This window comes from Semicossyphus pulcher, unplaced genomic scaffold (assembly GCF_022749685.1).
Source record: "Semicossyphus pulcher isolate SPU_LCO1_2020_fin unplaced genomic scaffold, fSemPul1.0.p SCAF_7, whole genome shotgun sequence".
NCBI classification, from domain to species: Eukaryota; Metazoa; Chordata; class Actinopteri; order Labriformes; family Labridae; genus Semicossyphus; species Semicossyphus pulcher.
The window spans coordinates 7,263,391-7,289,424 of record NW_027211748.1 but is presented as its reverse complement, the minus strand read 5'-3'; the positions used below and the strand labels follow the sequence as shown (position 1 = coordinate 7,289,424).

The window sequence follows — 26,034 nt, the reverse complement described above, 5'->3', positions numbered from 1 at the left end:
TGGGAGGTTTGTGTTGCAGTGAGCAGGGGTCTGTGGTTTGTCAGAGGGGTACCAGCTCACTCTGCTCAGTTCTCAGGCCTGACCACGGTGTGTAAAGAGGACAGGGCAGGACTGACAGGGCAAACATATAAAGCAGGGTGGCACACAAGCATGATTGAGTGTGTTATCAGAATGAAGGCCTACAGGTGCGCTCAATAAATTATGCAAGCGCACACGGGGAGATTTCTTTACGGACTTACAGGTACAGGTGCCCGATGGGTCAGGGAGGCCCTGGGCCTAACTCTGAGTTTGAAGTGGAACAACTACAAGAGATGCAAAACAAATGACAAAAACACAATTATCCTCAAAGTGACTACAAATAGATGCAGACAACTACAAAGAGACACAAAAAACAACAAAAAGATGCAACATTTTTACAATAAGATGTTAACAACCACAGAGAGACCACAAGGACACATAAAACATCTACAAAGAGAAAACAAAAACAAAACACAACATAGAGGCCCAACACGATGTTTCCTCTATAGAGAGGTTCAAAAACAAGTACAAAGTGATACAAAAAAGAAATTCAACGAAAGATCAAAGCAACACAAACTTAATACAAGTACATTTTTGCAACCACAAATAGACACAGAACACAAAGACAACACAAATAGACACAAATTGAATTCAATAAGATGCAAAATTACTGTAAAGAAACGCCAGATGAAAACAAAAACAGGCACAAACACTGCAAAGAGACAAAAGTTTAACAAAGAGTTGCAAAATGACAACAAAAAGGTGACAAAAACCTAAGACCACAGCCAGATGCAAGAAAAGACTATATAAAAAGACACAATGGCTGTAAATAGACAGTAAAAATGGATACAAATTAACTGTAAAGAGATGCAAGGTGACACAAATAAGGTTACAAAGACCTGTAGCTCGGTCTTTTGTAGTCTTTTTGTCTCTCTTTGTGTCCCTTTCAATCGAGTTGCTCATGTATCGGTGTGTTGGGGGGCCTTTAACATGTCTGTGCCCAGGGGCCCTTTGTATCATAATCCGTCCATGTATATGTGTCTATCTACGCTGGCACTGTCTGTGTGTGCAGCTACAAGTGGAATACAGTGCAGCACTCGACATTTATGAGCGTGTCAGTGTAAACACTGAAGGACATATGTCACTGTCCGGATTGTTCCGCTGGAACACTTCAGAAACGCTCCCTGACACTCCACTGTGACAGTCTCTCCCCTCGCTCCCTCCCTGCCTGCTCTCAGCGCACGAACAAAAAGACATCTGAGCTATGTGGATGGGGAGGAAAAATCACTGCACTTTGTACAGCGGCGCTCCGGTTTCACAGAGTCTCTGACAGGCGGAGCGGCGCGCTGTTTTACGCATAGCCTCCAGTCCTGCGGGGCATTGTAGACATTGTTTAGTAGCTGTGTAGTAGACTCCTGAGAAGACACCGGAGCGGCTCAGTCCCTGATAACTGGATACCTGAGTCCAAAATAAGAGGTTTAAACAGAGAAGCGCTTGTTGGGGACGCGGACTGTCGCTGCGTAAAGGCGGGACGCATGGACTTTTTACATTTAAGCAAGATATTTTGACGCACAGAGCTGCGTGTTTTTAGATTGAACTTGACGCAGAAGTTTTCTAAAGAGAAGCTGACACCTTAAAGAAGAAGAAAACAACCTCTGATTTCCTCCCGAATTTGTGGAGCGCTCAGAGCCTGCACGTTGTGATTCTGTGCCGACCTTGACTTCAGTTTAAAGAGACGCGGAACATGTTGTGAGAAATTTCCCGCGGAGTTATTTACTCATTAACTATACAAGCTGTTTGGTGGCAAGACCGAACAGGTTACAGAAGGTAAGCAGAGGGGAGTCATGCCTGAAAAACTGGCTTCATTTCATTTAACGCTGATTGGACGTGAGTCAGCAGGGAGACGGCACGAGTAGCAAATTGAGGACAAACATTTTTTACACTTGTGACTGTTTGCCTGTGTGTCCTTCTGTCTCGTCCTCCGTGTTGGAGTGTTTATGTCCCTGCAAACAAACTTCTACCTAATTAGGTTTTATGTGGGCTTCAGGCTGCATGCGCCAGTCAGCTGTAGAGTTTATTTTCCCTGACCTGGATACATTTCCGTCTGCAAAAAGTTTATTTTAGCAACTTATTTGGTCTCGTATTCTTTCTTAAAATAGGCATTCCTTTAAAGCTGAGCGTAGGTTTGAGATATCTGTTCTTATTTCTGCTACAGTTGGGTTTGGTTCAGGACTTTTCTAGTAAAAATGTGTTGAAACAAGAGAAAAGCTTTAAAATCAAGAACATTAGACATGCTTAATTTCACATGGAACTCTTGATTTGTCAGAATATGCGTTAAAAAGTTAGAAAAAACCTCATCCAATTCTCCTAAACTGGATTTTTTGTTGTCTTAAACTCGCATTTTAACAGTCTGGCTTCACTATCCTCCCTCTCTGCTCTTGTCCAGGGTGCTGAGACTCCTCGAGCAGCCTTGACAGCAGACCTGCCAGAGGAAAAAAAGGATTTTTGGCCGCGTAAAAAACGAGGAGGAGGAGGCGCCTCTTGCGTTGAGGCAGAGCCGCTTTAGATGGATTCTTCATGTTTGCTTCAACCACAGTGGAGACAGCCTGCTCTGAACACTTGCGAGCCGTTACAGTGAGCTGTAAAACATGTCACACCGCTGCGTATGGATTGCCGAAAACATGAGCAGCACCCGGCGTGGAAGGAGCCTCTCCGGTGCGCACTTGGAGCAGATTGCGCACAGGCCAGCTGGTAAGAGCCTGTTAAGTTTTCTTTATAGGGGTTGAGCGCAGTGTTTAATGCTTTCTTTATGCGTGATGTTGCTGTGAAAGCAGACCTGCTCTCTTGTCTTCATGTTTGCTGTGACAACACTGAAAAAAACTGTTTGATGTTTGATGTCTTTTCACGTCAGCGGCTCTTTTCTGAACTCCAAACCTCCTCGCACGCACCTGCCAGCTGTTTTAGGCTCCTCTGACTGCTGGGGGTCACCGCGACCTGGATCCAGTTTGGGACTTAATTTAGTGTTTATTGGAGGTGCTGGTGAAGTCCTGTCTGGGAGGAGGTGTTTGTTCTTTGTGTTTTTATGAAGTGAGGTTTTGTGATTTATGGTCTGAAGTCTTTACAAGGTGCGAGAAGGTGACTGTGAATTTTGGGAAAATGTAAATCACAGTGACAGGGATATTATGTGTGTGTTCTTATGGATGAGGAGGAAGCAGTGGCAGTCAGGAAGTCTTCCAGTGTGACCCTCTCCTGTGGCGGTGGGCTGCAAATCTAAATATCAAAGTGTACACACACACACACACACACACACACACACACACACACAGCTGCATCCATTTCCCTCTTCTCCTCTACCTCTGTGGGGTGGATTAGGGGCAGATGAAATCTTCAGCTGTTTTGTTGTGCTGAAAGTTGAGAACATTTCTTTTCAGTTTCACCTGATTTTTATCTTCTGCTCACTCACAGTTGAGCTTTGTGGTATTTTCCGTCCCATTCTGAGCAATCTGTCGGGATTTGTCCACTCAAAGATGTGAAAGAAGTCCACGATGCGTCACACTGATGAGTGGATGAACTTTCATACTTACTCTCTGACTCAGTGGCCCACTGACTCACTCCGTCATGTGCATACACTGACAAAAGCAGCCCTCTGATGTTCAGATTAAAGAAGCTTAAATGAATCTGTGAGTGTGTGTGTTACCTGAGACATGTCGCACATCCCCAGCAGGCTTCCTCCACTAAATGTCTGTAAAATGTGTGAAAACATGTCGTGAAACAGCCAGTGTTTTTCTTCACTCGTGTCGCTTAAAATCGCCAGTTTGTTCTCAGGTGGAACATGAGAGCATCACCTCCGCTTCAGGCATCTCACACTCCCCCGTCACGCCGCCACAGCTTTCACTTCCTCTGGGCAAAGGTCACGAGGTCAGCGGCCCTGCTGAGGGTCAGGTACAGCGGGCCGGCGTGTTCTGTTTAGCAGCAGCCTCCTGATGTGTGGTCTGGTTTGTTTTAACAGGCATGTGGCTTTATGAGAGCGAGCGTGCTGTTTGTTGGCGTTATAGGTTTAACTCTTTCTTCTTCTCATGCTGTTCTGTTTACTCAGAGAGACACTTTAAATCTGTCATTCAAATAACAAATGAGTTATCCTTATTACAACTCATGTTTGTTAAAGTACCCTCATGAATACATTATAGGAACCATAAGGGCTGTAAACAGGCTGCTCCATCCTCACCCACTGTTCTTCCATTACTCACAAGCTTTCAATCACAGAGGCTGATACGTCAAATACTACTTTCATGGTTTTGAGATATACTGAAGATGTATTTCCTTATTTTTAGAAAATGTAACTTTGCAAGATCCTCCGTCCTCTTTTAATCACATCATCAACCTCATCCTACAAGGGAATGAATTTTGAACAAAAAAAGGAGACAGGAAAAATAATTAAGTTAGTTTTGGTTCTCTATAAGTACTCAAAAAGACATTCAAGAACCATGTTTAGAACCATGTTTGTGTTGTTTTCTGCTGGTCTTATCCACCTTTTGCAACATTTTCCGTTATTCCTGAGTTCTTCATTTGAGAAGGTTTGATGTCGCAAAATTTCAAAATTAGACATTTACTAGCATTATAGTATTGGGTGTAACTTGGTGATAAATGTTTGACATAGCAGCTTGGTTTGCTTCAGTGCTCTAGCTTTAGCATTGCTAAAATTTAAGCATATTCAAAAATAGTATTTCCTTTACGCTAACTTCCCATTTTTACACAATTTCTTGTAAATTTGACACTGCTAATGTTTTAGCAACTAAATATCCAATATTGTTCGAAAAAATACGACAAGTATGGAGAAACTTTAACTGCTACAGTTCAAAAGATATTAAACAATTAGCCTGCCTAGAAGATACTCATCTCCAACTTTAGTATTCAAAGCAAAGTTAGACAGGGTTAACGTTAGATAGCTAGCTAACCTGAGCCTTGTTTTGTAAATAGCCTACCTACTGCTTTACTGACTATTTACAGGCTAATAGTGCCACCTGTGTGTAACTTTATTCAATAGCTAGGACTAAAGGCCGCTTACTCATAGTATTGATTCTCTTAGTCGTTGTACGTCACTCTTTAACAAACTAAGCCAACAAAAAATGTGCATAGCCTTCTCAGCGTGGCGTTAGCTCAACTTGAACCTGGACAGGTTTATCCAGTGTGTGTATTCTGACATTTTAAGAGCATCAATTATTTTAGAAAATCATTAGACAACATTTTGTTAAGCAAGTTCCCTTTCACTGTGTAGTTTTTTTGCTGACTGTCTTCCTTTAACCAAATTCATGTTAGCTTAATGCTTGTTTTTTTGTTCTGTTAATCCTCTGGATTTGCAGTTGTTAGGATCTCATAACATTTTATAGACTGTTACGAGGCGTATTAGACATCAGATAAATCTCTGTGTCTTGTAATATAACTTTAATTGTTGTGTAGAAGTGCCTACTAGAGAACAATAAAGACAGGGCTTCCCTCATATTAGTAGAAAGTTAGCGTTAGCGAGGGACCTTGGTGCGAAAGGTGAACTGTACCAATTGTTTGGTGGTCACAAAATGAAAAGGCAGATTAAAAGCATCATCAAACTGAGTGAGCAGTAAAGCAGGGCTCAAGTCTTTTCAGGTTATTGGTAGTCTGTCATTAAAAGATGGATGTGAGCGCCGTGCAGTGAGCCTTGTCTTCAGCTGTGTCTCGGCCTCGGTGTGTAACGTTACTCTGGTTGTTTTGTCCCCGCGCTAATGGAGAGACTGCAGAGAGAGAGATTGATTATGCAACCTGAAAGTGCCACAGGGCAACTTCAATCTGGAAGTGCTTAGAGTACGCGGAACACCACCGTGATCCCTTCAGGGCAAATTGAAGGAGGCATGATCTGACAAAAAGGAATTTCAATTTGTTAGATGTATTCCTTCAGACAAATGCTTCCCATGCTGCCTCCGTTTTCTGCGTCCTTGCTTTTGCAGCGTATCTCGTGTAAGCACGCTGGGGGAATAATTTCTGTCTCTGATCTTGAATTGTTTCGCTGTTGTCGAGCACTTCGACTTCTTCAAGTTCAAACAGCTTAAATCATTTAGAACAAAGGGGCAGTTAATACTTTCAGAGCCGCTGATGAAACATAAAGCAAACTCCTGTTCTTATCGGAAAATCTCCCTCCTTAAAACAACTTCTTCTCAAAATGCAGAAGAATGTTAACTAGCCGGCGCTGTGTTTGTGTCTGTGGGAGCGTTTTTGATACAATAAGCTGTATTCTTCTGAAATTAGCGGGTCAGATTCATTAATCACAGCGTCTGAGGGCTGCTTTGAACTATCAGGCCAGGTCATTAAACCCAGTCTGTCTGGGGCACGAGCGGGCGACACGGAAACACTTTGGAGAGCGCTGGTTCGCCCACAAGACACACTCATAATGACCAGTGTGTGTGCGTGTATATTCGTGTGTGTGTGTGTCACAGATGGCCACTTTTCTGAGTGCGACTCTCGGGCTCAGTGTGGGCTTAATTTGGAGAAATAACAACATGAGAAGGGAGCAAGAAAAGGTCGCAGGGTGGGTGGATGGTGGGAGAGAGGGGATTTCTGCGGGTGAGTGTGGATTTGTATAAAAAGTGAGGGGTTTTGTGTGTGTGTGTGTGTGTGTGTGTGTGGGGAGCTACTTTGTAGTGGGCATATCAGTTTTACAAAGTGTGTTTGACAGAAAATAGACAGAAGAGGCAGAAACTGAGAGTTGTTGTCCGCTCATCTATCTCCATTCTCCCCCTCTGTCCTCTCTGCGGCCTTTTAAGTGCCGCCGTCCTCACAAACACCGGAAAGTGAAACCCTACCCTCTGATCATCGCTCCGACGCCGCTAAAATGTGTTCCCATTTAAGGTGAGGCTCACCCAACCGCTCTCTGTGTGGCTTCCTTTTAAAACCAACTTAATCAGGCAGGAATTTGGGTTATTAGGGTCAGGGACACGGGGAGACGACCTCAGAGAGAGCCGGAGTGAAGAGGAGCGAGACGGTGAGGACACACAGATGTGTCGCATCAGGAGGATGTCTTCATCTCAGCGCTCATGGGAAAACACTCCATGCGCAGAGGATGATGGTGTCCTGTTTAATTTACCTGATTGGGTCACAAGACGCGTATACGTCTGTTGCATTGTGGCTAATTGGTGCTAATTGCACATTAGCTAAACTTTCCAGTGACCCTGCACTCTTAATCTTGTCGAGGCTGTTGTACATCGGCGAAGTTACAGATGATGTGGAAAATCTTACAGCAGGTTCATTACACTTTCCTCCCGTACTTAAAGACTCTTTCCTTGTTTCTGTGACAGCTGAAGCAGGGTTTTTTTTTTCAGTTTAGGCTCATCGTTCTTGTTTCTAATAAAATCATTGCATTCACCATGTTGCACCACTGATGAACAGATGTCTGCTAGGGCTGTAGAGCTGTAAAAAGTGTAGGTTTTAAAGCTGCCGTCATCGTGTTACTGGCCACTTTTTGGTAGCAGAACAAGCTGTAAACACAACTGTGACATAGTTGTTGGTGCTAACTGGCTAACACCTGCCTTCAATGTAGTCGTGTTTGGCTCCAAAATGAAAATGAAAGCAAAAATATTCACTCTTTTTCGCTCTACTTTTGTCTCCACCTGCCTCTGAGGGAAATATTTTGGCTCCTCAGATGCTGCATGATTCACTAATCGCTAACTCTGTCTGCTGTTTGGCGCTGGGCAGGTTTGGTGTACAGTTGTCGGAGCCTTGCTATGTCTGAAAACAGGGCCAACACGGTAAAGTTTTGGGTCCTAAAACGTTATTATTTCAACCACTTTCAAATAACATGATGTCATTTGATCCATTGTTTATATATATTGATTACTGCAGCTTTAAACCATCTCAAAGCTAGCTAAATATGGCTAAAGCTAACAATTTCGTTTTTTACCTCCAAATTAAGTCGTTTGAAAGATCTTTGTTTGTTGGCTGATTTTCTGACAGCTTGCGTCCCTTGTCCCATTTGACCTGTTTTAAGCATTTGTGCTCGGTATCTTAAGTTGTTTGTTTTTTTATCATAACCATCAGAAAGATGGATAGAAGTTATATATGCAGCTGAAACCTATTCTGTTCATATTTAATTTCCCCCACAAATAAATGAGCACTGATTTTATTAGCTTTTTATTTCATTGCACACACCACACATTGGTCTTCACCTAAGGTCTCCCCCCCCACTGTGGAGACTGAGAAGGTGTCTTAAAACCAGCTGCTCACATGACTCTAAACCAGTTTGACTGACTGATGTTTCGTTGGAAGCGGTAGTGTGTTTTTTTCTGTTTGTCTGTATGAAATGTTATTGACAGATTGATTTAAAGTCACAGGATGAGAGAGAAACATGAGGTCCTGGCAGGAGCGCCTACCAACAACAGTGACAGCGATGACGTATATGTTTAATGATCAAGCGAGCAGTCATTATTCAGGCATGTAGACGAACAGAAGTGTGTGAACACAAAAGGAAGTTTGATTTGCATATCTGAAACAAACTCGCTGGAAAGATCAAGGGAGTGTCGAAGATATCCGAGCAGCGAAATGAACATACTGTATAATAATTTGGACTGCAGCGATGATGTCATCAGCTCTCTCTCTGTCTGTGGTAATAATGCCATCAAGCTGCAGCTCGAGGTTAACGTGTTGCTCACAGTTGACACTTTTATGCCCCATGGAAACTTTACCGTGCTTATTGTGACCCGCTGACCCCGGAGCTTTGCTGACCTGCAGTAACTCTCCACAGCACCTTTTGGCAACCTGAACCTGCATGTGTGAAGGCGTTAATCCAGAGCTGTTACACTTCAAACACATCGTTCTCCGCTAAGAGCGCTTCATTTATCCCTCTGAAGAACCATTAGACACGTTTCTCTGGAGCTTCTCCGGTGTGAAAAAGGCTGCAGGGTCAGTGAAGTAAATCACTGATCACACGAGTTCATCATGTTGTAATCAATAAGTTTACCTCTAATAGGTTCTTCTAAAGAGGTCCAGGCTGCTCTGTTTCACCCTACAGGCAAAGCTTAAAATAGGAACTGTTCTTTATGGTCTGAGTTACCCTGCACACACTGACGATCAAGCTGCTTTTAGCTTCATTGTAGTCGTCGTCATCATCCTGGCTTTTAGCTACTTAATGCTCCACTTTGTTTACCAGATGGATTTATATCTGTTCCATGAACACGTTTGCCTGCTTGGCCAAAAGATAAGGCTGATGTGAGCGATGGAGTGAAATGAAACCAAAGCAACAAGCGGCATCAGACCAGTACTATCTGTGGGTTTGTCATTATTACTATTAAGTTCTTTCACGTAACGCGCAGCCGTAACGTGTATTATTCTTTAAAAATAGAAGTTATTAAGATTTATAGATCCTCATACAGCATTTAAGAAACCGTCATATTTGACACAGTTTTGGTTGATAAATTAGTTTAAAGATCGACTCATTATTAAAGTCGTTGGCATGCTAAAATGGTAAAACTAATAGGTATAATGGTCATCATCTTAGTTTAGCATGTTGGCATGCTAAATTAGAAATAAGCACCCATTTAAATATACTTCTATCCGATCTGATTCATGCCAGGGCAGTCACAACTTTCATCCATCCATGGAGCTATACCGCTTGTCGTGTTCAGGTTCATGGCTGTCTTTGGGCGAGAGGCGGGGTTAGCCCTGGACTGATCCCCAGTCAGTCACAGGGCTGACACACAGAGACAGACGACCTGTCACGATCACATTCATATCTACGTGCTATTTTAGAGTCAACAGCCTTTGGACTGTGGGAGGAAGCCGGAGGGAACCCAAGCGTGCACAAGGAGAACATGGAAACTCCCCACAGAAAGGCCCACTACATCCCAACCAGGATTCGAATCAGCGTGGGTGTGAGGTGACAGTGCTAACCACTGCACCACCGTGCAGCCCCCCGTCACAACAGTTCTTCTAATATGGGGCGACTTAAATCGCTATCGATGCATTCGGGAACAAGCCAAGATGGCTGCAACAGATGTGGAACATCCTGAATCTGCTAGCATCAGTATTAATGATGCTATAGCAGCAAATATTACAAATATTTACTGGTTACCAGTTACTCTCAGAATTTATTTTGAAGCCTCACTCATAACTCACAGGCTTTACATACAGAGTACATCAGAGAAGTTTTAACTCCGTACTGCTGGCTAAGGCTTGCTAGCTGTTGCCTGCTAGCTGTGTAAGAGTCCAGGTTAAGTTAAATAGCGCTTGCATGTTTGCTGTTCTGTCACCTGAGCTTTGAAACAGTCTTCCAGGTAGAACTTCAATCTCCTGACACTACTTCTGCGAATTATCTTGTCTTTTACAGACGTGCCTTTTCACCAGACAAATTCTCTCCTTTGGGACTATATGATTGCTACTTGCTAACCAGCTTCATTGTTGTGATTGGTTGTAGGGTCCAGAGGCACTTTGGTCGGTGCCAGTTGATACTGTCACTTTGAAATAGCCTATAAAAATGAACTGAGAGGGTCCAGACTGATTGGCATTTACAAATATGTCTGCTAATGCCTGACATATGTACTGATGGGTCATTTGTTTTGTGATTAAAACATGAGTATTGGATGAATGTTGACTGAATGGTGAAATCTCTTCGTTCACTCTGGTCGTTACTCACAGTAGCCGTGCTCCTGACAGATTATTCCTCTCAACCCACCAGCATCTCCCTTCCTGCATGTTTCTCTCTCGTGCTTTTCTGTCTCTCTTCACCGGTCTGAAAGAATCTCAGACACCTCCAGGCTCGCATGTTGTCAGCCGGTTAATAAAACCTCCTGGTGGGAGACGCACAGAGAGAGGTGAGGTCATACAGATTCACTCCTCTCTTCACCATCCTCCTCCAGGCTGTGTGGTGTCCACACCTCTGATTACCCTGACCCCCTGCGTGTGTGTGTGTGTGTGAGTGTGTGTGTGTCCTGAAACTGTGTGGGAAATTAACAAAGATCGGCTTTACATGTGTGTTTTTGTGTCAGAGAAAGGATTATAAGAAAAAAGGAGCAACAGACAGAAAGGCATGTGTCAGTGTGTGTGCACATATGTGTGTGTGTTTGGGTGGGGGGCCTCCCTACGTATCTGAACCGAGGCATGGGACCTGCTATCTGTTTCTCATTTCGCCGGCGCTCTGCGGTTTTCCAGCTTGACAGGCCTCAGAGTGGAAACTGGCACTAACGAGCAATTACATCCTGCCTGCCTGCCAGGGATTATGGGATTACAGGCTGATCGGGCTTCAGTCTGCGCTCTCTTTCTTCACTCTCTTTTTGTCATTCCCTCACTTCCCTGTGTTCACCTTATCTCTGCTTGACACTGCGGCTGGCCCGCAGTTAAGACATGCTGTCGCTAACTGCTGAAGAGTGAAATTGTTTCAGTCGGAAAGGGGAGGAGAGCACTCTTACAAGAGGAAAAACACATTTAATGTGTCTGAAGCTTTAAATGAAGCCTGGTGAAACAGGAGGAAGAGGTGAAAGTGCAAAAACAGACTCCTTGAAATTTAAAGCCAAAAAAAGTCACAAGAAGACTTTCTTTGCCTCTGCAAACAGTAAAAAACATCTAACATTCAGAGTTTAAGGACTTGGCGTGACACCTTGAAGCCTCTTGTATGACATATTTCTGAAAAGTCTGTCAACAAAATGCTCCAAGCAAGATGAAAGCAAAGTTACAGAACTAGTTTCACGCTGCTCTGGTGTATATGCAGAGCTTTGGGGCACATGTAAGCACAGCAGATATCATCATGCTACATTTTGCAGGACCTCCACAGATCTCTGGGTGTCTGGTAGTGATCAGACGGCTCTCCTGGTGTTCTGCCTCTCTCTCTCCTGCATCTCCTCTTACACTGCAGGTGTCTTTTATTGAGCCGGCGGTGATTTACTGTACTCTTGTTTTTCTCCTCGCTCCTGCAATCAGGCACCGGTGTAGTGACAGGTTAAAGCTGGAGGTCAGAGCGTTTCACGTACGTGCACGTGCGCGCGCAGCAGAGAACAGAGTGTCTCTAATAGGAGGTCATTATCAGAGAGGTTTGGCTTTTAGAGGGAGGAAACACACGGGAGAGCTCGCAGGTTTCTTTTTTTTACAGGGTGAGAGGTTTATGGAGCCTCTGTGGGCAGAGCTCACGTCTGAGGATGTAATAGTATACAGTAGGCAGCAAGATCACTAATCACAAACACATTTATGCTGCTTCTAATCAAAGATGTGAAAATATCAGTAGTAAAACACTGAATCGCATCCTTCAGAGTAATATATGTGGTATTATTGCATTATTTATACAGCCATAAAAAGGCAGAGTGCTGTTACAGTGAATTTGAGAAAAAGGGTTTAAAGTTTAAATACTCTTAGCCAGGTGTGTAACATATTTATACATGTTACACACCTTAATCTTATGACCAGGAAAATGTGTTCTCATTTCCTTATTGGACTCGTTGTAGCCTCCATTTGAACTCAAGAGCGAGTTAAAAAGAGTTATCTTAAAGGAAGCACATTAAGATGTGTTTTATTGCTTAAGCACATCATGGGATTTCCACTGGAGAGCAGAGAGGACAGCTACTCCGCTAAGCTAGGCTATTTAGCTTTCAGCAGGTAGCAAACTAGTCTAGTCTATCTGTTTTTCTCAGTCATATATATATTATAATATGTGGTTTAAAAAATTAAATTACTCATATGAGGGAGTGTTTGAATTTTTAGAATTACAGGCAACTGGAAAATGTGTGTAAATTAGCTAAAGCTAAGGCTAACTAACCAGCTAGCTTATGTAGCTAGGATCACGTCACTGTATCTTGGTTTTTTACCTCTGTTTTCTATGTCTTGCTCATTTGACATGCTGTAGAAACTTAATTTAATGCCCCAAACACTGATTATCAGTCACTGTGACCGACTGATAAACATTTGGACAATCTAAAGGGCACAAGGAAAAACATATTTTTCTTCAGCACTTCATCATTTTAAAATATGAGCTAGCTGAAATGCACAATCTTTTAGAAAATACATTAAAATATATGATTTATTGCTAAACACATCAAGGGATTTCCACTGGAGAGCAGAGAGGACAGTTACTTATATTCCGCTAAGCTAGGCTATTTAGCTTTTAGCAGGTAGCATACTAGCTTATTTAGAGTGGTTTTTTTTCCCTTCTCTATGTAAAGTTTATTATATGTTGTTTAAAAATGTTATTTCAAATATCTGAGAGCAGCAAATATGTTTCACTCAGAAAGAAAATATAGCTGAAACTAGATTAAGCTAAGGCTAACTAAGCTAGCCTTTCTAGCTGGAGTACAATGTAGTTTGTTTTTACCTCTGTTTGCTATTTCTGGTAAAAAAAAAATTTCTAAATCTCAAAAAATCTTATTTTAACATACGCTAAGATAAAATATGTCCTCGTAGGGAAATTTGTTTGGGAAATTTCTGGTGTCAGTTTTAAATAATTGTAAATTTACTGGATATTTTCGTTACTTACAAGGTTGATATTAGCTGATTGTTAAAAAAAGGTCCAAATGATGGTAATGATAAAAAGAATGTCTTTCTGTTTAAGTGCATTCTGCTGATCAGTATTGTAGGCCCTGTTCAATGAAGTGATAATACTTTTCCCTGTCCTCTGTTTTAAAACTGACACTGTGTTCTTCCGCCTCCTAAAAATCCCCAAAACAAAAATCCACATCCACGTCCACATCCACATCCCTATCCTTTACCAGTATTTGTAAGTAGCTGGCTGCGGCTTTATGGGCTGTTCTTGCTTCAGGAGGGCTTTTCCTCTGAACTAACTGTGAACAACAACATGATCACAGAGGAGCAACAAAGCAAATAGAAGGTGACAAGAAGTCCGCTCTCCCTGCTGCAGACATGCAGCCTGATGGACAAACCAAAGGCTTTAATCAGCCAAACAAGGAAGAAACACATGCCCTGCTCTCTAAACACACATAGATCAGGGCCTGGTGGATCTGAAGCTACACGCACACAAACACACACACACGCACACACACACACACGCACACACACACACACGCACACACACACGCACACAAACACACACACACGCACACACACACACACGCACACACACACACACACACACACACACACACACACACACACACACACACACACACACACACACACACACACACATCAGTCGGCTTGTGTCAGTCTGGAGCTCTTCAAGGACCGGTGTCCCGCTCCTTCTCTTCCTCCTCTTTCCACCCCTCGACTCCCCCACCCACATCATCCCCGAAAAAGGCTGCAGGCGTCGGGCTGTAAACAGCTCCGGAGTGCTGGGGTGAAATGAACCAGCAGACAGGCCCGTGTAGACTCCCGGCTCGCTGATCTAAAGGGGGCTAAACACTCCCAGCTGTGGCGCTGAGGACTCAGAGTGGCACCTCTCCTGCAGCCCTCCGTCCCGCCTCGCCGTGCTGATGGGTTTTAAATCAGCTCAGAGTCTGCACAGTTTGGTTTTATGTTGCATCTTTGGCATGTCCTCTGTCTGTATGTCTGGATTATACTCCCTATCTTCCATCCCCTCACTGTCTGTGACTTTGCTGGAACAACTTGAACATGCAGGATTGCATAGAAGCATCTTATCGTGACCTCTGATCTGTAACCTTTTGTCAGTCTTCCATCTCGTTGCACAGACAGAGCTGCTGGGACTGGTTTTGATCGTTAAATAAACATTACACTCTCTAATCGACGCGATCTTCAGATACACGAACAGTACACGCTTGAACTGGTTACTATGGGCGTACAGTGCTGCCTTAGTTCAGTGCCAAGGTCAAACAAAGCATCCTGGAGATGACAGATGTGGTTTCAAAGATGTTGGAGGTATGTGGGCTGGAGGTTGTTTGTGGTCAGAGATCGACGTTGAACTGAGGAGCTGATTAGAGCACAAGCAGGACAAGTTTATTTGTCAGAACAGACATTACAGCATTCTCATGACAAAGTGTGATTGTTATGAGTAAGTAAGTCATTCTCTGAGGCTCTGAGGCTTCCCTGTAGTTTTCACCTTTGACCTCAGAACTGTGCGAAATACCTGATCTGAAGGCCAGAGGCTCCTCCCAGGGGTCAGGAGCCCCAACAACTCTTCAAATACACTGAATCAGCAATTTGGATAATCATTAAAGTGAGTGATTATGCACAAGTACCAAACACTGGCTGGTTTGGGCTTTTTAAATATGATTATTGTTTTTTTTAAGGCTAATAATTGGACAAACAAGGCACCTGAAATCTTCTCTTGTCTCTGGGAATCTGTTACAGGCATTAGTCATTGTGTCTGATATTTTATACATGTAAGCTCTGGTTTCCAACCAAATCCCAGCATGGGGTCGCAAGGTCATCAGGGCTGACCGAGAGAGCAGACAAAATCTGCTACACAAAATTGTTACTTTATTCAGACTTTTCGCAAGTCTTTGCTCTTTTTTTATAAAATATATGACGCTGTTACTCTTTTAAGTTTTAAAACAAAAGTATCAAAGTAAAATCCAGGTTTAAAACACTGATTGGTTGAGCGGTCCACGAAGTTGACAGAGTATGTTGACAAGAGTCTCAAGTGAACAGGTTGGTCACCACTGGACTACACAGTTCATTGAATAATAATCAAGAGATTAAAGTATAGTTACAATATATAGTTACAATAGTATAGTACAATAATTCAGTAGTTAAAAGTACCGAAGCCCTAAGCGGACATGCATCTATACATTTTATTTACTCCATTTTCCAGTGATAACGAGTCATTAAAGATCTTTTTCTCGAGATCTCAACTTATTTATTTATTTTAACACCACTGCACCACCGTTACGTGAGATGATCATAAGTCGTATCCCCGGAGTTACAAAAGCACAAAACAAACATAGAAACAGGCTTAACTTCCTCATCAGTGTGGGCAATGGCAGCATGACATGTCCTGGTCTGTAACATCACAGTGAGCAGCCTGTTGTTTTGTTTGCTAGATTGCCAGAAAATGATCCCGTTATCACGAGAAAACCAGCTTTGTTACCTTGAGATAACAAGTTACATAAGTCACAAATCAATAATATCAGTTCCTCCGTGATTTAACTGCTAATAATGCAAGATGAAAGAAATAAACGTACTTGCTTTCTTACTGAGACTAGCACGAGAAGATTGATACCACTCTTGTGCCTTTATGTTAAAATATGAAGCCAGCCACATAAAGACTGGAAACAGGAAACACTGTTAGCCGAGCTCTTCAGAAAGTCAGCATATAAGCAGCTCTTAAGCTCACCCACAAGAAATCTTTTTCTGTTTGACCTGTAAAAAAAATGTAATTTTAAGTCTCTGCTAGCTGCCTGGAAACGTCACGGTGAGGACAAGATTCAGAAACATTTTTTGAGCTTAACAAATATTGATAACATCACTCAGGTTAAAACCTCAGCTTTGATACGAACAAAGGAAAGAACTTTCTTTTGTTAAGAGAAAACAAGAGTTGAGATCTCGATAAAACAACTCGTTATTTTTAAAGAAATGACTCGTTATCACTGGAAAACTGAGTAAATATAAAGTGTGGATGCACGTCCGCTTCGGGCTTCCGTATCAAAGAGTTACTGGTAGTTTTTCTTCTCTGTACAGGCTGTAAATAGATTACTTCCAAACCACTGCTACAAATAAAGAGATGCAGAACAACACCACAGTTTTGTGCTACATAAACAAGATTTTTTTATGACATGAAACATTTATGTTAAGTAGGTGTGATTATATCAATATGGCATGATGTATTGATCAGTGGTTAAATTCAACATCATGAAGACAAAGTGAAAACACTGATCCATATCTTTATCTTTCAGATATGCTGACCGGTTTATCAGCTGACTGATTATGATATGTTCTTATATTGATCGCAGGCCACTGAATTGAACAGAATCAAAACTGTGGCAGACTGTGATATCAGTGAATATTGTATTGGGGTCCATAACAATGTGTATAATATTATATTGTGGTCAAACATGTGATTTATAACCCTAGTTTGAAGTGATGTAGAAGGTTAGCTCCGGGGATGGAAGTGTAAGTGATCAGTCGATCCAGCAGTGACTGAAGTATCTCCACTGTTGGATGAATGGCTGTAAAATGTCTAACAGATGTTCGTGTTGCTCAGACGATGTACCCTCATGACTTTGGTGATCCCCTGACTCTTCCTGTAGCGATGTACTTTGAAGAACTGATGCAGGATAGATGCTGAACCTTCTCCTCTCCTGTTTCTGAAGTACGTGATGCTCTGACCTCCGCTGAGTTTCACATTCGGTCGGCCACAAAAGAACCCGGTGACCTCATGTTTCTGGCTGTGTGGTACTCAGTATCCTCCACCCTGCACGTACTATATATAAACATCTGCATCCGTAACACTTCTTATCACCTGCCCTGCATCTCTGTGGTTGTTGGCTGGGACCTCCGCGAAGTGTTCTCGTTATGCCTGGTTCTCCCTGCTTGTACCTCTGCCACTGGGATAACCCTGAAGAATGCCTTTGACAAGTGTATCGCAGATGCGGCCTTTTGTTGCAGCGCTGGAGGGATGTATGAACGGACAAGCCGACACTAGCCGCACAGGCTGGCAGCAAACACTGTAGCAACAACAAACACGTCGTCCTGGTGCATTGAGGACGTGATTTATGTGACACGTCGGCTTGTTCAGGGGCCCTCTGAGCTTTTTTTTTTGTACAGTATCTGGACAATTGTGAATGTATAGACATCATATCGCCCGCATGTTGTGCCTTTAGTTTATGTTACCCTTTTCAAAGGGTGTTCTGGGTGGAGGAAAGTTGACAGAGTGAAGCCTTGTTCTTGTTCTTACATTCCTCTCTTTCTCTTTCTCTCCAGGTGGGACCAGATGGAGGGTTCGGAGGAGGGATAGACACGAGACTGCTTCTGTAATGTCAGCAAAGGCCAAGGTTCGTCAGAATAAAAGCACCCTGAAAAGTCTTCTTCTTATATCCATTTCTATCCTCTCCTCCTCGCTCTCATATGAAATCACCATCTCTGCAAATAACCCAGCCTTATCATTTTTCATTCCCCCTGCACAGACGTCCATAAACCCGGGGATGAGTTATGTGTAGGTCTAAATTGTTAATATAATCCATCCCCAAAAGGCTCAGAGATGAGCTTTCCATAAAACCATGTCAGCACCGCGGCTTTCTAAATTATAAGCCATCGGACAGGAGGTGATCCTGAGCGGAAAGAAAGCAGAGTTATTTGACTGAAGTATTGCTGAAGTGTAAGTGAGATCACTTCTGATGAACTAGGCTTAAGACAAAGTACCGCTGTGGCTCCTTTGAAGAGCTGAGTGTTTTATGTGCTCTTATACGTGTTATCTTATTTTCTCAATCTGTTTTTATGTCTGTACAGCACTTTATCAACTTACTTTAAGTATGTGGTCACCACGAGAGACAAAACAGCCAGTTCCTCTGGCGGCGGCCATCTTTTCTTTCTAACAAAAAGAAGAGAGCTCAAAGCTGAAGTCGAACAGTTGAGAACAATTCATCAATAATCCACTGAAAGGAATATTTTTACAGTCTTGCAAATGTGTTCTTGCTTTTGAGCCAGATGAAAGAGATATCAGTACGCTAAGAGATACGAGTGTACACTAAATAAAGTCACTTTTCCACTGGTCAAAAAAACCACTAACACCCGCTAACACTCGGCTTTTTTGCTTAGTGGGAAAGGTTCCAATCAGCATTCAAGTCAAATGACTCTGCAGTAGAGTAGCTAATCTCCGCCCCCTTTCCGGCGTGATGCTATGCTCCGTCAGTAACTTCTGCGACTCCTTGTCATCTCAGCTACAAGTTCCGCCCGTTTCCATCCAAGCAGCACTCGAACATCGTAACAAATTTGTCAGCACCGAGTTTGATAAACAGACTGAATCAGTGATAGATACGATAATGACCTAACCACCGTAATATCTTCACTAACCCCGTCTCCGGCGCGTTTGTGAAGTCAGACGGTGACAGGAGTATACTGCATTTACAAGTGGGTCTTTCTGGGTCTGAAAAACATGTCAACATGTTAGCTGGGAAAGGGGTATAAGAAGTGAGACTCAGGTTGTTAGCTTAGCATAAAGCTTGACAGGGAGGGACAGCTAGCCTGGCTCTGTCTAATAGTAAAATAAAACAACTTCCTGCACCTCTATAGCTTGCTTCTTAACACTATACTGGATAGGTTGTTTGCTAAATGTGATGCTAGTTGTTTGAATCCTTTTAGCACCTTTTAGCTAATTGTTTTGGTTTTACGTCTGCCAGTCTACCGTTTCAGTTAACACTGTACACCAACTGCTAGCAAACAACTGAAGGATACAGTAAGCAGCTAGCTGGTGAGCATTGTCAAGCATTTAGCATCTAAAGAGGCAAAACATTTTCCCTAGGAGCTGGTTGAGACCAAAAACAGAGCTAAAAGAAGAGTCAGTATTTGACAGACGAACAGAAAAGTGACACTAAATAGATGCTAATTTAGTGTCTGGGTACACACGCAGCTGTAGCTAAAAGTCAATTGTTTGCTAACCCATTTAAAGGGTGATAGCATGTCAAAGTTGTGTTTACGGCATGTTTCCTACTCACCAAGAGCCCAAACTAATGAAAGCAGGTTAAATAAATCTAAATTTGCTATAAAAGCACCAGTGTGCTAACAAAAACTAGCCAAACACAGAAGTGGGACTACTTTCCATTCTCTGATGTCATTTTGAACAGTTACCCCAAACTTTGTTATGCTAACTTTTAGCATCATTTAAACACATCTCTCTCCTGTAGGTGCTGCTGTGGGTGCTCCTCTCTCTGCTGCCTCTAGTGGAAGGAGCTCACAGGAAGGCTGGAGCTGCTGGTGTGGGATCAGACTCGGGCCGCACTGCGGGCCTGCTGGGAGGCCAGGAGGAGCGCGAGCTTCCTGTAACGCTGCCAGAGGTGGTGGAGGACGAGGAGCAGGAAGACGACAGTGACCCTTACTCCACTTGGCATGCTCTTTATGGTACTGAAGCTCTTATGAAAGTGTATCTGCTTCACCAGACAGTGTTAGAGAGGAGTGAGGGCGAGCCTGGAGATCTGCTCTGTGTCTCAGTCACAATATATTTACATGTGATTTAAAGGTGACCAGTCATTTTAGTTAAAAGTGGAGGTGACGGTGAAGATTTTGCAGGAGATTTGCATGATTTGCAAAAAATAAACATTGACTTTATTTTAACTTCCTGTCTACCACTCCTCTTTCCTCTCCTCTTTAGACCCCTTCGTGATAGATGAGATGGATGACCATCCCAGTAGTCGCTGGGCGGGGCGCTCTCCTCGCTCCTCTGACCCTTCAGAACCTCAACCCCAAGGATCACCAAAGAAAAAGAAGAAGAGGAAGAAGAAAGAAAAGGAGGAAGAAGAAGACACGGGAAGAGCAGACAGAAGGGGTAGAGGTAAAAACCGGCAGCCGAAGCAGAGCAGCAGAGACTGCCGTGTGGAGAAGAGAGAGATGAAGGTCCGGGACCTCGGTTTGGGCTTTGACTCGGACGAGATCGTCCTCTTTAAGTTCTGCGTTGGCTCCTGCCAGTCCTCCAGAACTAACTACGACCTCGCTCTGAAGGCGCTGCTGGATAACGGCTCGCTGCCCCGACGCACCGCCCGCAAGGTCAGCAACCACCCCTGCTGCCGGCCCGACCGGTACGAGCCGGTCTCCTTCATGGACGCTCAGACCACGTGGAGGACCATCCAGTCGCTATCAGCCGCCAGCTGCATGTGTGTGGGCTGAAGGAGTGAACGAGGAGGCTGATGAAGGAGACGAGGAGAAGTTACCCGTCCTGAACAGAGAGGAGGCTCAGTGTGAGGGCGGCCAGAGGGGGGCGCTGTTACACACACACACACACACACAGCAGAGGAAGTGATGGAGGCCACTTGTTGGCTTCCTGTCGTGTATTTCCTGCTGAGGAAGAAGAGGTCTGGGAGCAGCTGGACGATGAAGGTCAAAGGTCAAAATCAGAGCTTGAGTGGGAGGTCATCAGGGATTCACAGTCTGGATTTATTGTTGCTTCTACAAAGAGTGATTTTTTTTAACTGAATAACTGGGAACCAAAGCAGGAACCAGTTATTACACACAAAGAGACTTTATCTGTGAACATGAGTCTAAATGGACTAGACCTGACGCTCAGAGAGACCGAGAACAGACACGAGTAAAGGACTGACACGACGAACAGACTGAATCACAGAGTTCAGCTTCCCTCTAAAGCAAGATCATATTTTCACATAAAAACAGGAGTTACGTTGTTTCTATGTTCAGGTGAACTCAGCCAAATGGATGCCATGCATCTTCATGTATTACTGTGTAAAAGTAAACTATATTTATTTCTGATAAATTATTTATTTATTATAGCTTGATATGAGAGCTGTTTTTATTAACTCTTTATTGTAGAAAAATATCTATTTATTGCCGACATTCAGATTCCATGTTGACAGTGACTTCTGCTCACATGCGACACACACATTTCTTTTTGTTTGGTGCTGATTTCCACATTAATCCAGGGCCGCAAACTGTCTGAGCTCGACAGTGAACTCTGGGCAGAATTAGAGTGAAACAATGAACATTACTGAAATTATAGTTGTGATTTTATGACAGAAATCACCAGATTCTCACTCACATTTTATCCAAAACAGACGTTTATAACAACCTAATAGGTAATCAGAAACAAATCCACCTACATTGTAAAAGCTGTGTTAAATTTAGTTTGAATTCTGGGTAATTAAATCGGCTTTTCCACCTCATAGGTCACTCTGTGTCCAGAATGCGTGTCACAAACAGGTGACACTTTTATACAACAGGACCTCTCTCATCTTAAAGTGGTGGAGAATTTACATCCAGTTACAATCCCCCTTATTTTCACATTAATATTATTATTATTTTATAAAGTGTCCTTTATTTTTGTATGGCATTATCCTCTAAGGGAATAAAGTTTTCTAATATACATCTTGTTATCATTGTTGTTACTGATCACACAGTCGACCTCCAGGATCAACACCTCTACCTCCTCCAGTTTAAACAGGACTCTTGATGTTGTAGCGCCACCTGCTGGTGTGAAACAGACACCAACATGTGAACCTGATGTCCCCAGTTTGAACTGAACAAATCATTGCTCTTCTGCCACCTGTCTGTTCAGCTGAGAAAATCATTACTTTCATTACTTTCTGTCCCCACCCAGTAATCACCAGAGGTCATGCAGCTTATAGCAACAACTATTCTTTTTATTTCCTTCCTTAAGAAGGTGATATGTTCATGTTGGCTTTTTACAACAGCAGCTATCAATACATTAAATGCAAATGTGCAAACAGAAGTGAACAAAGGTCAAAAGGTCTACATTCAGTTTTCCCTGCATCATGCATCGCTGTTCAATGGCACGGAGGAAAGTAGCAGCATGTGGATTTTTAAAAGGTATGAAATAAAGTGTAACAACACAATATGAATATATGGACACATCTGGATCCATACAGTGTATCAAACTCTGATGATGTCAGAGATGGATGTTTGTACCCATGGGGTATAATAATATAATAATATATAATATAATCATGTTTAAATCTCCATGTTTGGAAATGTTCTGTACAGACTTCTCCCAAAGCCCCGTCCGTGTGCTTCTCAGGGCGTCACATCCCGACGCTTTGTCACATCAAAGAGCACAAGGCACCTTTCAGCGTCTGCATATGACGCAACAGGCTTTAAAGTAGGTTTTAGGTAAACCTATCCGCGCCAATTTAAGACGCTCAGAGAAACTGCTTGTGGTGATGCAGCGGAAAAGGCGATGACTGCAAACATCACAGCACATACATCCATGAGACAGGGCTTCGAGTCCCGTGTGGAATTAAATCAATTACATCCGAAAGTAAAAGTCTGAAGATTTATGTTTTATCTAATCTTAATTATGTCGTTTTTACCCCAAAAGTAACCATTCAACCAACTCTTATTTTACCCGCAGAAAACTACATCTGACGTAAAATGATACCTTGTGCGTTTCAATATGACGCCAAAGGGATGTGACACAGTCTTGTTTTTGACGACCTGGGATTAAAACACGGAGTTGCCCCTCACCTGAAAGGAGGAATATTTTTTTTTATATGAAAAATGTGGGAAATGTAGTTCACACTGCTCAATCAACTCTGCTCTCCAAGTGTAACATTAAGATAAGGCCTAAATGAACCTGTGCAGCAGATTAATCATATAAAACAGAGTTATGACCCAGTGCTAATGTGTGTAAGTGCTGTTTCAAGTGTTTCATCAATTTAAGCTGGTATGGATCTTTGGAGGTTTAAAACCATCAGAGTCAAGCAGCGTCACTTTGACGTTCAGATGTAGCAGCTGACAGATATCACAACATGTCTAAAACGATGAAGGCAGATTCTTCTTCTATCAGAGTAATTTAGCTGACTGACACGAGCTCGGTGTGCTGAACGTGTACGTAACAATGTCCACTCTTCTCACGTGCGCAGAGAGCGGCGGCGTCGCCGCGCTGCGTCCTGGAGACAGCTTCGCCGCCACCTGCTGTTTGAGGTCAGCTGTAACTTCCTCCTCACAGCCGAGGATCGCCGTCGACTCCACGCTGAACGGGTGAAAGTTGACCCGGGCTGTGTCGTACTCCCACGCTTGCCTCATGGCGAAGTCTGTGAAGGACTGATGTTTGATGGACACCCGGTGCTCCACTTCGTTCCTGTAGTTGACTGTGCGTAATGACGCGTAACTGGGGTCATTGCTGTTTGAAGACGGAGAGGAGTGTTGGTCTCCCACCCAGCCAATGTTGTCTCCACGACCGTCCTTAACCCCAGCCACTGTCCTCTTCAGCTTCTCGCAGCCCTTCAGCAGCAGGTTCTTCCTGCACAAAATGTAAACCCACGGGTCTAATATGGGGTTGAAGGAGGCGAAGCGGATCGCCAACATGTCGCCCCGGTAGTCAGGCTTACCCCCGGCGGAAATAACAGCAGGGTCGTAAAGCTGGTTCACGAAGATCCGCACCTGAAACAAACACACGAGCAAAGAATAAGATAAGTGTATAAATAACAAATACAACTCGCACAAATAACGTAATGTGTTCGGTTTGCACCGCGCGTAAATATAAGATGAGATAAGATAATCCTTTATTGATACCCAGGGGTTACATTCGGGATAAACAGGATAGAATAGACAGGATAAAATAGTCCGCTGTTCTTACCACTAAAGGGATGGAGCAGACCAGGAAAACGATGGTCATGAAGATCATGAGCCAGAACATTTGGATCTCCGCCGCGGAGGTGACTGAGGGCAGCCTGGGGAAGCGGCGACGTGATCCTCCCTGCTCACACACCTCCGTCCTCACTATCCCTGTCCTCTGGTTCATCCCCACCAGCGACCTGCACACCGCCAAGTTACACAGAAGGGTCACTGCGATCAGCACCAGCATCACGCCGCCGTACAGGAAGGAGTAACACGCTCCGAGTGGATCCATCGCCCTCCAGTCCAGAAAGCACCAAGTGCCGGGAGAGTGCCTCACGTGCTGCCCGAAGCCAAAGCTGGGCATAATGCACAGCACGATGTTGGCCAGGTAGGTGACCAGGAGCGCAAAGCGCGCCATAGTCCGGTCTATGTGCTGGGAGTAGAAATACGCATGGTTTATGGCCAAGTATCGTTCCACAGCCATGGCGCACAGGATGGACATCCCGGCTGAGCCGAAGAAGAGCATGGAGAAGGAGAAGAAGTGACAGAGCAGCGCTCCTCCCGGCCAGCGGCTGGCCACATATGTAGCGATCACCACCGGGCTGGTGAAGCACGTTCCTAACAGATCCGTGATGGCCATCCCACACACCAGAGTGTAGAAAGTGGTTTCCTTTTGTTCCCTCTTGGAGATACACAGCACAACTATGGCAATAAGGTTTCCCAGGACTCCCACGGCGAACATGGTGGCTGAGATGACCAGAGACTTGTACTCCAGCCGGAGCGCAGGGAACGCGCTGTGGTTGTGGCTGAGAGCGAGAGGCGGCAGCGGCTCAGAAACATTCGTGTCCAGTTCTCCAAACGCAAGAGTGTCGTTGATCATTATTAAAACAAACAATGCACAAAGGTTAAAGTGCAACTAATATTATGTTTAGAAACCCTTCTCTGGAAATACAGAGCGCTTAACTACAAAATGCCATCCTGAAACTCCTGCGCATGAGGTGCATTAAACGGAAGAGATTCTTTAGTTCAGCTTCAAGCAGTGTTTGGCTCCGATGCTCCCACATGCAGGTGTGCCTGCTTGTGTTGACACTTCTCGCTGCTGCGGGTATTTAAGCTGTGTGCTGATGTCAGGAGGGTGACGTACGGGCTGGAGGCGAAGCGACCCGGGTTTCCCAGGATCTAATATCTGCAGCCAAGAATCAATATGCAACACTGCAGCGCTCACGACGTGTCAATCCAGAGGTGAACCAGCGTCAGGTCACTTAACCCAGGAACTATGTGCCAACACCTGGCATCATTTATCACAAACACTTTAAAACCTACTTTTGTGTAGTTTGTGGATGGACTGGTTTTACATCACTTTAGAATAATATGAATAAATAAGTGTTATAATAATCGTATCACAGTAACTATTTCTTGCATACATTTTTCCTCACCATTAAACTTAAAAAGACTTCCTATACAGAAAGTGTCCCCATACATAGTAAGTGTGTAGTAAGTAAGCATGCCCCTGAATGTGAGCCTGCGCGTGGTAACAATTCCTTGTGATTTCACCAACTTGACAGTTTAATCAGAAAAATAAATCTTGAATGTGTCACACTTTATAGTGCAGATATAAAAGTACAGAGAGGAAAAGGGTTCAAATGACGTCATAAATCCAAACTTCAGCACCAAGGTCAGCGCCCTCAACTCAATCAGCCCAAAGAGCACAGGCGATGCGCACGCGGCTGTTTGAAACCACAAACTCAGCTGTTAATCAGTTATTGATGACTGTGCGCGTGATTAAGCTACAATCGACACACAGCACAGACCGCAAACGCATTAAGTCACCTATTTAATTAATCAGATGACACATAGCCAGTGTCTGCT

At 43.6% G+C, this 26,034-nt stretch overlaps 2 protein-coding genes across 2 annotated transcripts; one reads left to right on the top strand and one right to left on the bottom strand.

Annotated features, from left to right (window-relative positions):
- The first annotated feature begins 2,634 nt into the window (after window positions 1-2,634).
- Window positions 2,635-21,915, top strand: LOC138612100 (artemin). The gene is made up of 4 exons (XM_069685414.1): window positions 2,635-2,769; window positions 17,851-17,921; window positions 19,770-19,983; window positions 20,234-21,915. Exons 1-4 carry the CDS (start codon window positions 2,667-2,669, stop codon window positions 20,743-20,745), a joined length of 900 nt encoding a protein of 299 aa, XP_069541515.1. The 5' UTR covers window positions 2,635-2,666; the 3' UTR covers window positions 20,746-21,915.
- A 1,473-nt stretch (window positions 21,916-23,388) lies between these two features.
- On the bottom strand, window positions 23,389-25,045 carry ptger4c (prostaglandin E receptor 4 (subtype EP4) c). The gene is made up of 2 exons (XM_069684812.1): window positions 24,185-25,045; window positions 23,389-23,988 (listed from the first exon to the last, which is right to left on the bottom strand). The coding sequence occupies exons 1-2, from the start codon at window positions 25,043-25,045 to the stop codon at window positions 23,389-23,391; spliced, it is 1,461 nt and encodes a 486-aa protein (XP_069540913.1).
- Window positions 25,046-26,034: the final 989 nt, after the last annotated feature.

Excerpts from the sequence above, each read along its gene's own strand:
- LOC138612100 (XM_069685414.1), top strand. The coding sequence starts at position 2,667 with ATGTCACACCGCTGCGTATGGATTGCCGAAAACATGAGCAGCACCCGG. Across the intron at positions 2,770-17,850 it reads GATTGCGCACAGGCCAGCTG|GTGGGACCAGATGGAGGGTT; the intron begins GTAAGAGCCTGT and ends CTTTCTCTCCAG. Across the intron at positions 17,922-19,769 it reads TAATGTCAGCAAAGGCCAAG|GTGCTGCTGTGGGTGCTCCT; the intron begins GTTCGTCAGAAT and ends TCTCTCCTGTAG.
- ptger4c (XM_069684812.1), bottom strand. The coding sequence starts at position 25,045 with ATGATCAACGACACTCTTGCGTTTGGAGAACTGGACACGAATGTTTCT. Across the intron at positions 23,989-24,184 it reads TCTGCTCCATCCCTTTAGTG|GTGCGGATCTTCGTGAACCA; the intron begins GTAAGAACAGCG and ends TGTTTGTTTCAG.